General features: G+C 30.5%; 1 protein-coding gene across 2 annotated transcripts in view; it reads left to right on the top strand.

Annotated features, from left to right (window-relative positions):
- MACROD1 (mono-ADP ribosylhydrolase 1) overlaps positions 1–12896 on the top strand; it is a 346791-nt gene extending 333895 nt beyond the window's left edge. For both annotated transcript variants that reach the window (XM_070766139.1, XM_070766140.1), the window contains 4 exons: positions 10171–10201; positions 10287–10360; positions 10877–10958; positions 12720–12896. In XM_070766139.1, the coding sequence (XP_070622240.1) occupies positions 10171–10201; positions 10287–10360; positions 10877–10958; positions 12720–12754 (222 nt within the window). In that variant the 3' untranslated portion in view covers positions 12755–12896. The remainder of the gene's footprint in view (positions 1–10170; positions 10202–10286; positions 10361–10876; positions 10959–12719) is intronic.
- Positions 12897–13868: the final 972 nt, after the last annotated feature.

Below are 13868 nucleotides of genomic sequence, written 5' to 3'. Positions count from 1 at the left end.
TTTTTGAAAATTCTAGAACATTTTAGAAAATTCTAGAACATTTTAGAAAATTCTAGAACATTTTAGAAAATTCTAGAACATTTTGGAACATTCTAGAAAATTTTGGAACATTCTAGAACATTCTAGAAAATTCTAGAACATTCTAGAAAATTTTAGAACATTCTAGAACATTCTAGAACGTTTAGAAAATTCTAGAACGTTTAGAAAATTCTAGAACGTTTAGAAAATTCTAGAACATTTTTGAAAAATCTAGAACATTTTAGAAAATTCTAGAACATTTTTGAAAAATCTAGAACATTTTAGGAAATTCTAGAACATTTTAGAAAATTCTAGAACATTTTAGAAAATTCTAGAACATTTTAGAAAATTCTAGAACATTTTAGAAAATTCTAGAAAAATCTAGAACATTTTAGAAAATTCTAGAACATTTTAGAAAATTCTAGAACATTTTAGAAAATTCTAGAACATTTTTGGAAATTCCAGAACATTTTAGAAAATTCCAGAACATTTTAGAAAATTCCAGAACATTTTGGAAAATTCTAGGACATTCCGGAACATTTTAGAAAATTCTAGAACATTTTTGAAAATTCTAGAACATTTTAGAAAATTCTAGAACATTTTTGAAAATTCTAGAACATTTTTGAAAATTCTAGAACATTTTTGAAAATTCTAGAACATTTTTAAATCTAGAACATTTTTGAAAATTCTAGAACATTTTTGAAAATTCTAGAACATTTTAGAAAATTCTAGAACATTTTAGAAAATTCTAGAACATTTTTGAAAATTCTAGAACATTTTGGAACATTCTAGAACATTTTGGAACATTCTAGAACATTTTGGAACATTTTAGAACATTCTAGAACATTGTAGAAAATTCTAGAAAATTCTAGAACATTTTAGAAAATTCTAGAACATTTTAGAAAATTCTAGAACATTTTAGAAAATTCTAGAAAAATCTAGAACATTTTAGAAAATTCTAGAACATTTTAGAAAATTCTAGAACATTTTAGAAAATTCTAGAACATTTTTGGAAATTCCAGAACATTTTAGAAAATTCCAGAACATTTTAGAAAATTCCAGAACATTTTGGAAAATTCTAGGACATTCCGGAACATTTTAGAAAATTCTAGAACATTTTTGAAAATTCTAGAACATTTTAGAAAATTCTAGAACATTTTAGAAAATTCTAGAACATTTTTGAAAATTCTAGAACATTTTTGAAAATTCTAGAACATTTTTAAATCTAGAACATTTTTGAAAATTCTAGAACATTTTTGAAAATTCTAGAACATTTTTGAAAATTCTAGAACATTTTAGAAAATTCTAGAACATTTTAGAAAATTCTAGAACATTTTTGAAAATTCTAGAACATTTTGGAACATTCTAGAACATTTTGGAACATTCTAGAACATTTTGGAACATTCTAGAACATTCTAGAACATTGTAGAAAATTCTAGAAAATTCTAGAAGATTTTAGAAAATTCTAGAACATTTTAGAAAATTCTAGAACATTTTAGAAAATTCTGGAAAATTACAGAAAATTCTAGAACATTTTAGAAAATTCTAACATTTTAGAAAATTCTAGAACATTTTAGAAAATTCTAGAACATTTTGGAAAATTCTAGAACATTTTGGAAAATTGTAGAACATTTTGGAAAATTCTAGAACATTTTGGAACATTTTAGAACATTTTAGAACATTCTAGAACATTTTAGAACATTTTAGAAAATTCTAGAACATTTTAGAAAATTCTAGAACATTTTAGAAAATTCTAGAACATTTTTGAAAAATCCAGAACATTTCAGAAAAATCTAGAACATTTTAGAAAATTCCAGAACATTCCGGAAAATTCTGGAACATTCCGGAAAATTCTAGAACATTCCGGAAAATTCTAGAACATTTTAGAAAATTCTAAAAAATTCTAGAACATTTTAGAAAATTCTAGAACATTTTAGAAAATTCTAGAACATTGTAGAAAATTCTAGAACATTTTAGAAAATTCTAGAACATTGTAGAAAAATCTAGAACATTGTAGAAAAATCTAGAACATTCCAGAAAAATCTAGAACATTTTAGAAAATTCTAGAACATTTTAGAAAAATCTAGAACATTTTAGAAAATTCCAGAAAAATCTAGAACATTTTAGAAAATTCCAGAAAATCTAGAACATTTTAGAAAATTCTAGAACATTCCAGAACATTTTGGAAAATTCTGGAACATTCTAGAACATTCCAGAAAATTTTAGAAAATTCTAGAACATTCCAGAAAATTCTAGAACATTCCAGAAAATTCTATAAAATTCCAGAACATTCCAGAACATTTTAGAAAATTCCAGAACATTCCAGAAAATTCTAGAAAATTCTAGAACATTCCAGAAAATTTTAGAAAATTCTAGAACATTCCAGAAAATTCTAGAACATTTTAGAAAATTCCAGAAAATTCTAGAACATTTCCGAAAATTCTAGAACATTCCAGAAAATTCTAGAACATTTTAGAAAATTCTAGAAAATTCTACCACATTCCAGAACATTTTAGAAAATTCTAGAAAATTCCACAACATTTTAGAAAATTCTAGAAAATTCAAGAACATTCCAGAAAATTCTAGAACATTCCAGAAAATTCTAGAACATTTTAGAAGTCTTAAAAGGGGACCCCTTTTTTATTTTTTTTATTTTGTTATTTTTTAATTAATTTTTAATTAATTTTTTAATTTTTTTTAATTTTTTAGTTTAATTTTTTAATTTATTTTTTATTTAAATAAAAAATAAAAATAAATAAAAATAAAAAAACAAAATTAAAAAAAGGTCCCCAAACTCGGGACTTCAAGACTTGTGGACTTCAAATCCCAGAATTCCCCAGTTGGCTGGAGAATTCTAGGAGTCGAAGTCCACAAGTCTTAAAAGGGGACCCCCTTTTTATTTTGTAAAATTTTAAAATTAATATTTTAATTCTTTTTTTAATTTTTTAACTTTTTAATTCGTTTTTTTTTAATTTTATTTTTTAATTTATTTTTATTTAAATAAAAATAAAAATAAAATAAATAAATAAAATTTAAAAAAGTGGTCCCCAAACTTGGGACTTTAAGACTTGTGGACTTCAACGCCCAGAATTCCCCAGTTGGCTGGAGAATTCTAGGAGTCGAAGTCCACAGGTGTTAAAACGGGACCCCTTTTTATTTTTTAAAATTTTAAAATTAATTTTAAAATTAATTTTTTATTTTTTTTTATTTTTTATTTTTTTATTTTAATTTTTTTTAATTTATTTTTTATTTAAATAAAAAATAAAAATAAATAAAAATAAAAAATAAAAAATAAAAAAACAAAATTAAAAAAAGGTCCCCAAACTCGGGACTTCAAGTCTTGTGGACTTCAAATCCCACAATTTTTTTTATTTTTTTATTATTTTTTTTAACTTTTAATTTTATTTTTTAATTTATTTTTTATTTAAATAAAAATAAATAAAAATAAATAAAATAAATAAATAAAATTTAAAAAAGTGGTCCCCAAACTTGGGACTTTAAGACTTGTGGACTTCAACTCCCAGAATTCCCCAGTTGGCTGGAGAATTCTAGGAGTCGAAGTCCACAAGTCTTAAAAGGGGACCCCCTTTTTATTTTTAAAAATTTTTAAATTTTTTAATTAATTTTTTAATTCTTTTTTAATTTTTAAAAATTTTTAATTCTTTTTTTTATTTTTTATTTTTTAATTTATTTTTATTTAAATAAAAATGAATAAAAATAAATAAAATTTAAAAAAGTGGTCCCCAAACTTGGGACTTTAAGACTCATGGACTTCAACTCCCAGAATTCCCCAGTTGGCTGGAGAATTCTAGGAGTCGAAGTCCACAAGTCTTAAAAGGGGACCCCCTTTTTATTTTGTAAAATTTTTAAATTTTTAAATTAATTTTTTAATTCTTTTTTAATTTTTAAAATTTTTTAATTCTTTTTTTTATTTTTTATTTTTTAATTTATTTTTATTTAAATAAAAATGAATAAAAATAAATAAAATTTAAAAAAGTGGTCCCCAAACTTGGGACTTTAAGACTCATGGACTTCAACTCCCAGAATTCCCCAGTTGGCTGGAGAATTCTAGGAGTCGAAGTCCACAAGTCTTAAAAGGGGACCCCCTTTTTATTTTTTAAAATTTTTAAATTTTTAAATTAATTTTTTAATTCTTTTTTAATTTTTAAAAATTTTTAATTCTTTTTTTTATTTTTTATTTTTTAATTTATTTTTATTTAAATAAAAATGAATAAAAATAAATAAAATAAATAAAATTTAAAAAAGTGGTCCCCAAACTTGGGACTTTAAGACTCATGGACTTCAACTCCCAGAATTCCCCAGTTGGCTGGAGAATTCTAGGAGTCGAAGTCCACAGGTGTTAAAACGGGACCCCTTTTTATTTTTTTAAATTTTTAAATTTTTAAATTAATTTTTAAATTAATTTTTTAATTATTTTTTTATTTTTCTAATTTTTTAATTTTTAATTTTTAATTTTATTTTTTATTTTTTATTTAAATAAATAAATAAAAAAAATAAAAAAAAGGTCCCCAAACTCGGGACTTTAAGACTTGTGGATTTCAAATCCCAGAATTCCCCAGTTGGCTGGAGAATTCTCGGAGTCGAAGTCCACAAGTCTTAAAAGGGGACCCCTTTTTATTTTTTTGAATTTTTAAATTTTTTAATTAGTTTTTTAATTAATTTTTAAATTAATTTTTTATTTTTCTAATTGTTTAATTTTTTAATTTATTTTTTATTTAAATAAAAAATAAAAATAAAAATAAATTTAAAAAAAATTTAAAAAAAGGTCCCCAAACCTGGGACTTTAAGACTTGTGGACTTCAACTCCCAGAATTCCCCAGTAGGCTGGAGAATTCTAGGAGTCGAAGTCCACAAGTCTTAAAAGAGGACCCCTTTTTATTTTTTTGTTATTTTTTATTTTTTATTTTTTTTAATTTTTATTTTTTAATTTTTATTTGATTTTTTAATTTATTCTTTATTTAAATAAAAAAATAAAAAATTAAAATTAAAAAATAAAATTAAAAAGAGGTCCCCAAACTTGGGACTTTAAGACTTGTGGACTTCAACTCCCAGAATTCCCAAGTTGGCTGGAGAATTCTAGGAGTCGAAGTCCACAGGTGTTAAAACAGGACCCCTTTTTATTTTTTTAAATTTTTAAATTTTTAAATTAATTTTTTAATTATTTTTTTAATTTTTAATTTTTAATTTTTTTATTTTAATTTTATTTATTTTATTTATTTTTTATTTAAATAAATAAAAAAAAAAAAAAAGGTCCCCAAACTCGGGACTTTAAGACTTGTGGATTTCAAATCCCAGAATTCCCCAGTTGGCTGGAGAATTCTAGGAGTCGAAGTCCACAAGTCTTAAAAGGGGACCCCTTTTTATTTTTTTGAATTTTTAAATTTTTAAATTAGTTTTTTATTTAATTTTTAAATTAATTTTTTATTTTTCTAATTGTTTAATTTTTTAATTTTAATTTTATTTTTTAATTTATTTTTTATTTAAATAAAAAATAAAGATAAAAATAAATTTAAAAAAAATTAAAAAAAGGTCCCCAAACTTGGGACTTTAAGACTTGTGGACTTCAATTCCCAGAATTCCCCAGTAGGCTGGAGAATTCTAGGAGTCGAAGTCCACAAGTCTTAAAAGAGGACCCCTTTTTATTTTATTTTTATTTTTTTTAATTTTAATTTTTTTAATTTGTATTTGATTTTTTAATTTATTCTTTATTTAAATAAAAAAATAAAAAATTAAAATTAAAAAATAAAATTAAAAAGAGGTCCCCAAACTTGGGACTTTAAGACTTGTGGACTTCAACTCCCAGAATTCCCTAGTTGGCTGGAGAATTCTAGGAGTTGAAGTCCACAGGTGTTAAAACAGGACCCCTTTTTATTTTTTAAAAATTTTAAATTTTTAAATTAATTTTTTAATTATTTTTTAATTTTTAATTTTTTATTTTTTTATTTTAATTTTATTTATTTTATTTATTTTTTATTTAAATAAAAAATAAATAAAAAATAAATAAAATAAATAAAATAAAATAAAAAAAGGTCCCCAAACTTGGGACTTTAAGACTTGTGGACTTCAACTCCCAGAATTCCCTAGTTGGCTGGAGAATTCTAGGAGTCGAAGTCCACAGGTGTTAAAACAGGACCCCTTTTTACTTTTTTTAAATTTTTAAATTAATTTTTTAATTATTTTTTTAATTTTTAATTTTTAATTTTTTTATTTTAATTTTATTTTTTTTATTTATTTTTTATTTAACCCTGCTGTTCTGTTCGGGTCGTATGTGACCCGAAGCCAAGTTTGAGTCCCTGTAAAAAATTTTCCCTGCATATCTGAAACTTGAAATTTCATGACTATCCATCACTTCAGGGGTTCTCTCTATGAGAATTTTTTTTGGGGGGTGGGGGGCTTAGTTTTTGCTGGGCAAAAAAAGTTACAAATCTTCTGTTCGGGTCACATACGACCCGGACCGAAAACTCTTCATTTGAAGTGCTTATGTTTGGTCAATTTGAAAACTTTTTTCACTTGGAAAGTACTCTGAACATTTCTGCACACAATGATATGAAAATTGAAATGAAAAAAGTAAATCTTATTGGTTTATTTTGCGGATATAATGCACGCCCCCCCGTTTTTGTGATTTTTTTTTTCAATTTATGGATAGTTTTGCTTGCAAAATGCATTCTATTTTACTAAAGTTGGTGTGGGATTGGTAGCTTGAACATTTCTGAATATAAGAAAAATATAAAGGAACTGAAAAAAATGATTCTTATTGGTTTTTTAATATCAGAAATAAGGCCTCCCCCCCCCCTCGGCTGCTTGCAACCATTTTCACTTTTTATTTTTTTATCCTCCAAATCCGAAATATTCTTTAAAATCTTAGGCATTCATTTACTCAATTTAACAATGCTGATCATCAAAAAATATTTTTGGGGTGGTGGCTAATTGTTTTCTGGGCAAAAAAAAATCATAACTTCGAGTCTGTTTCTGTTCGTATATGACCGGACCAAAAATAATTTTTTTAGGTACTTGAATTTGATCTTTTTGAAAACTTTTTCAACTGGAAAACTAGTTTGAACATTTATGAACATAATGATATGAAAATTGAACTGGAAAAATTGAGACTTATATTTTTATTTTGATCAAAAAGCCCCTCCCCCCCATCCTTTTTTAATTTCGTGTCAATTTCTATTTTTTTAAGGCTACAAATCCCTAAGGAATTTCCCCCCAAAAGGTTTGATATACTAAATTGAACATTTCTGAATATAAGAAAAATATAAATGAACTGAAAAAAATGGTTCTTATTGGTTTATTTTTGCCACAAAAAGGCCACCCCCCACCCCCGGCCTTGCTATGTGCCATTATTGTCACTGTTTATACATATTTGTCTAGAAATATTTGGAATATCCTTTTGAAAATCAACCACATTGTAGCCAGAGGACTAATTTTATGAAACAAATCCATTTTACTAAAAAAAAGTATGTAAGTTTGAAATTAACAGCATAATTTTTATATAAATTGAAATAATTGAACACGGGGGGAGGCATACATTTATGTGCAAAATAAACCAATATGCATCAATTTTTCCAGTTCAATTTTCATATCATTATGTTCAGAAATGTTCAAGCTACCAATCCCACACAAACTTTAGTAAAATAGAATGTATTTTGCTAGCAAAACTATCCATAAAGTGAAGACTATTTAAAAAAAACGGGGGGGCATGCATTTCATCAACAAAATAAACCAATATGCATCAATTTTTCAAGTTCAATTTTCATATCATTATGTTCAGAAATGTTCAAGCTACCAATCCCATACCAACTTTAGTAAAATAGAATGCATTTTGCAAGCAAAACTATCCATAAATTGAAAAAAATTTCACAAAAATGGGGGGGGCGTGCATTATATCCGCAAAATAAACCAATAAGATTTACTTTTTTCATTTCAATTTTCATATCATTGTGTGCAGAAATGTTCAGACTACTTTCCAAGTGAAAAAAGCTTTCAAAAAGACCAAACATAAGCACTGCAAATGAAGAGTTTTCGGTCCGGGTCAGGGTGACCCGGGAACAGAAGATTTGTTACTTTTCTTAAACAGAACAGCAGGGTTAAATAAAAAATAAAAAAAATAAAAAAAAGGTCCCCAAACTCGGGACTTTAAGACTTGTGGATTTCAAATCCCAGAATTCCCCAGTTGGCTGGAGAATTCTAGGAGTCGAAGTCCACAAGTCTTAAAAGGGGACCCCTTTTTATTTTTTTGGATTTTTAAATTTTTTAATTAGTTTTTTAATTAATTTTTAAATTAATTTTTTATTTTTCTAATTGTTTAATTTTTTAATTTTAATTTTATTTTTTAATTTATTTTTTATTTAAATAAAAAAATAAAAAAATAAAAAAAAAATTAAAAAAAGTGGTCCCCAAACTTGGGACTTTAAGACTTGTGGACTTCAAATCCCAGAATTCCCCAGTTGGCTGGAGAATTCTAGGAGTCGAAGTCCACAGGTGTTAAAACGGGACCCCTTTTAATTTTTTTAAATTTTTAAATTTTTAAATTAATTTTTAAATTAATTTTTTAATTATTTTTTTATTTTTCTAATTTTTTAATTTTTAATTTTTAATTTTTTATTTTATTTTTTATTTAAATAAATAAAAAAATAAATAAAAAAATTTAAAAAAGGTCCCCAAACTCGGGACTTTAAGACTTGTGGATTTCAAATCCCAGAATTCCCCAGTTGGCTGGAGAATTCTAGGAGTCGAAGTCCACAAGTCTTAAAAGGGGACCCCTTTTTATTTTTTTGAATTTTTAAATTTTTTAATTAATTTTTTAATTAATTTTTAAATTAATTTTTTATTTTTCTAATTGTTTAATTTTTTAATTTATTTTTTATTTAAATAAGAAATAAAAATAAAAAAAAATTTAAATTTTTTTTTAAAAAAGGTCCCCAAACTTGGTACTTTAAGACTTGTGGACTTCAACTCCCAGAATTCCCCAGTAGGCTGGAGAATTCTAGGAGTCGAAGTCCACAAGTCTTAAAAGAGGACCCCTTTTTATTTTATTTTAATTTTATTTTTTTAATTTTTATTTGATTTTTTAATTTATTCTTTATTTAAATAAAAAAATAAAAAATTAAAATTAAAAAATAAAATTAAAAAGAGGTCCCCAAACTTGGGACTTTAAGACTTGTGGACTTCAACTCCCAGAATTCCCAAGTTGGCTGGAGAATTCTAGGAGTCGAAGTCCACAGGTGTTAAAACAGGACCCTTTTATTTTTTAAAATTTTAAAATTAATTTTTTAATTATTTTTTTAATTTTTAATTTTTAATTTTTTTATTTTTATTTTATTTTTTTTATTTATTTTTTATTTAAATAAAAAATAAAATAAATAAATAAATAAATTTTAAATTTTTTTAAAAAGGTCCCCAAACTTGGGACTTTAAGACTTGTGGACTTCAACTCCCAGAATTCCCTAGTTGGCTGGAGAATTCTAGGAGTCGAAGTCCACAAGTCTTAAAAGGGGACCCCCTTTTTAATTTTTTAATTTTTAATTTTTAAAATTTTATTTTTAATGTATTTTTTATTTTAATAATAATAATAAAAATAAAAATAATTAAAAAACAAAATTAAAAAAAGGTCCCCAAACTTGGGACTTTAAGACTTGTGGACCTCAACTTCCAGAATTCCCAAGTTGGCTGGAGAATTCTAGGAGTCGAAGTCCATAAGTCTTAAAAGGTGACCCCCTTTTTAATTTTTTTAATTTTAATTTTTTTAATTTTTCAATTTTTAATTTTAATTTTTTTTAAAATTTAAATTTTTTAATTTAAATTTTTCATTTTTTTTTTAATTTTAATTTTTTTAAAAAAATTTAAATTTAATTTTTTTTTAACTTACCTCAACTTCGCCATGATTTTCAACTTTAGGTTTCTGGGCGCAATATCAATTGATGGTCCCTCCGGCCTGAGACCCATTTTATCCCCATCACCCCCTTTGGAATTCAATGCTCCCCAAGATGTGAACAATTAAAAATTACCCCCCTTTTTTTTTCATATTTGTACAAAAGAGCGAAAACATTTAGGTGAAACCTGGGATCATTTTGTATCCAAAAGAACAACACTCCTAACCACTGCCTTAACATTTCTCTCCACCTACAGGCCTTCCCCTGCATTTCCACCGGGGTTTTTGGTAAGTACCAAGGCAGGAAAGAGAGAAAAGTGGTGGGCAGGTTTAACTCCCCAGATCTCCAGCAATTTCAAGTGTTTCTACACAGGCTACCCCAATGACGCTGCTGCGGAGGTTGTTCTCAACACATTACGCAACTGGCTAGAAGACAACAAGGACAAGGTGAGGGTCCACATAAAACTTGAAGATATTTGGACTTCAACTCCCAGAATTCCACAGCCAGCGAATGCTGGCTGGGGAATTCTGGGAGTTGAAGTCCAGATATCTTCAAGTGGCCAAGGTTGGGAAACACTGATTTAGATAAATAGAAAGGCTCCTCCATTTATAACCATCTGTTTAGTGACAAAAGTTAAAGCAACAGTGAAAAAAAAAACATGCCTGTGTTAGAAATCACTTCAAAGAAGGTAAATACGGATGTGTCAGACCACAAGGAGGATTGAGAAATAACTTTATTAAAAAATTGCTTGGCCTAAGTAGAGCTACCTCAACGCCGAAGGAGGAGTTGTTACACCTAACCCGAACAGTTAATTTGAGACCGTATCTTTAACCCTTGGGCTGGGCCAGTTGCAAGCTATGCATGAAGGCGGGGGCCCCACCCATTTTTTTAAAAGGCCATGCTGAACTCCCCCCCCTCCCCAACTTCTTTCTGCTGCTAACCGTGGTTATTATCTTGGCCAGGTCGAGCGACTTATCGTCTGTGTTTTCCTGGAAAAGGACGATGAAATTTATAAGGAGAAGCTGCCCAAGTTTTTCCCTATCGGTGAGTCACTGGTTGGCGCCTCTATTCATACAAATCTAAATAATAATAGTAATAGTAATAGTAATAATAATAATAATAATAATAATAATAATAATAATAATAATAAATTCAATGTTTTCTCAAGTTGGGCAACTTTAAGACTTTAAGAATTCTGGGAGTTAAAAGTCCACGCGTCTTAAAGTTGCCCAAGTTGAGGAAAGTGACCAATCTGGGTGGTGAAAGGACCATCCATGGGAACCTCACTCTCCCTCCTCTCATTTCCAGCTTGACCCCATGCTCCGAAGGTGGTAAGCAATTCCCAGCATGGTGTGCAAAAATGGGAAAACGCATGTTGGTGATTTGGCCCCTAATACCTTCTCGCCTGCTTTTTTTCGCTCACTAAAACTCGTGCTTCCTCTGGTTCAACTTTGGAAGAAATACAGGAAGCCCCCTGAAGGGAATCTCCTGTCCTGCCCAGGTAGCCAAAGAACAACGAACCTTCTCGAGGCCGGAAACAGCCTCTTCCCCAAATTCTGGTGGGTCCAGTAGGTTTGTGCTTCGCCCACCCCAGGCTCCAAAGGCTTCCCAGGTTAAAACCGCCCTCCCCCATCCCCCTGGAGGCTCTCTGGAAGCCAAAACCGCCCTCCCAGAGCCTCCGTGCAAGCCAAAAACCAGCTGGCTGGCACACACATGCACATTGGAGCTGAGCTAGGGCAACGGCTCGTGTGCCAGCAGATATGGCTCCCTGTGCCACCTGTGCCATAGGTTTGCCATCACTGCCCTAAAACCTTATTCGTTTAGTGGATGAAGCTACGAGACTGGGAAAAAGGGACTTTCCACTGGTCCTCACACTTATGACCAAAGCAGCATAGCTACGTGATCAAAATTTGGACATGTATATTTGTAACAGAGGCCACTAAATTATTATACGACAATAGAAAGAGAGAGGGATTTGGACTTCCCAATTGGGAAATTTATCATCAAGCTGCAGTATTAATTTGGATTACGCTTAGAAATAAAAGGAGTTTTAATGTTGGAAGGATTCAACTTCCAAATTGGCTGGCATGCCTTTATATGGGGGGAGGGCCACAAAAATCACATCTACTTCCAAGACACAATATAAGGGACTCCCTGCTGGAAATTTGGCTCAAAATTAAAAATGAGCATTATAAAAATAAATCCCCCAATGGTTATCGATAATGGAAGAAATTATCGACCCAAATTTATTGAATGAGGGATAAAATAGCAACGTATCAACAACTCCTGGACAACCAAAACAAGGGCACAAAGCTAGGCAGCGCAACTTCAGGAGGGCTCAGTCCCCAATGCAGGGCAGGAAGGGTTAAAAGAATGGCAGGTAACAAGGAGGGGCAAAAGAACAGGAACGAATAAACCAGAATATGGCTTTTAATGGGCATAACACTCCCACCTTTGGGGAAAGGAAGCCAACAGGCCTAGAATCATCTCAATGAAGTCAGGGGGAAAAAAAGCAAATTTAAGAGAAGAACGAGAACAAGTAGCAGTTGGTCATAATTCCTTCTGCCCTTTGCAAACACAGATAAAGTTTAATGCTGACTTTTAAATTTTATTCATGTGTGCGCTGCCCGCTTGGCTCCGAAAACTGACTCTTCACACGCTGTATTGCTCCATCGTGTCCCCACCGTCCCTCCAGAAGGTGCCCCAAAGACCCACGGTGGTTTCTGGCAACTGGGGCTCGCGCGGGGCGCTGCTTTGTCGGAAAACGGGCGGCAACTCTTACCCTGAAATCCTTCTTCCCAGCAGATCCCGACGAGGAGCCTCTGTCCTCAAAGCTCTGAAGTGGCTTCCTGCCGATCCCGCTGTTTCTCTGCAGGAGGAGACGCCGGATCTTTTCCGAAGGAGGAGAGCTAGAAAGAAAACACCTTCCCTGCTTCCCCAGCCCCCCTGTGGCCGCAATTCCACAATAAAAATGCAAAAATACGTTTGTGCCTGGTGGATGGATGGGGGGAGTGAGCAGAAGCAGGACTCGGATTTCATGTCACACACCCACACAGAGAGAGAAGTACATCCACCTACTACTTGATCCACACGCACCCTGGTTTATCCTGAATACATTTAAGCCACTGAGAGTTTTAAACCTTCCCTTTCAGCAGACAAATTGACCGCGGCTAGCAATTTTCGGCTAAAATGGCTAAAGAAACAAGAGGGAAAATATAAGAAAGTGGTTGTTCTGCGTCTCAGAGAAATCGGGACAAAACCGACTTTTTCTGCTCAACTTTCTGCAAACACAGGGCAGCGGGTTGCTAGATGCCAGCGGCCAAGGGATGGCCCCGGGGACATGATGCAAGCCACCACCACCCCAAAAAAAGGCCCAGCTGCAGGTGATGGTTCAACAGCAGGGAAGACGTGAAGCAGCTGTGCCCTGAACTCTGAGCAGGGTGGATTTGATTTAAATCAGGTTGATTGAAATCCCAATTGAAGTCGCTAGTAAAACAAGGCTTGATTTACATCATAATTTTTAAAGGGCAGCTGTCACCTCTTGTCCTGCAGCGGTTCCTCCTCTGACCCGCGGTTGACTCACCGACAGTCTCGATATTGCAGAATATGCAACCTCATGCTGCATAACCTAAGCGGAATAAACTGAATTCATGAATGTTACTTGAACGGAAAACTAACTTTACATAGAAATGTCACAAAAGGGACTTTTGTCTACCTGTGTTTCCTGCCTTGCCAAGAGCTTGGTCTCCCCAGAACCACCGTCCTTCGATCAGTTTCCACTTTCTCACACACACAAAAAAGCCCTTACGGTATACAGGTAGTCCTCAACCTCTGACAATGGAGCCCAGAATTTCTGTCTCCGAGAGAGAACGTTGCAACTCAACCTCCTTTTATGAGGAATTGTTCATTTTCTTGCCATTGTCGTTATGCGAATCCCCGCAGTTGTTAACAAAG

The sequence above is a fragment of the Erythrolamprus reginae genome, chromosome 13 (assembly GCF_031021105.1).
Source record: "Erythrolamprus reginae isolate rEryReg1 chromosome 13, rEryReg1.hap1, whole genome shotgun sequence".
Lineage (NCBI taxonomy): Eukaryota > Metazoa > Chordata > Lepidosauria > Squamata > Dipsadidae > Erythrolamprus > Erythrolamprus reginae.
Note: the sequence above shows the minus strand (reverse complement) of the source record. Positions and strands in the feature narration are given on the sequence as shown.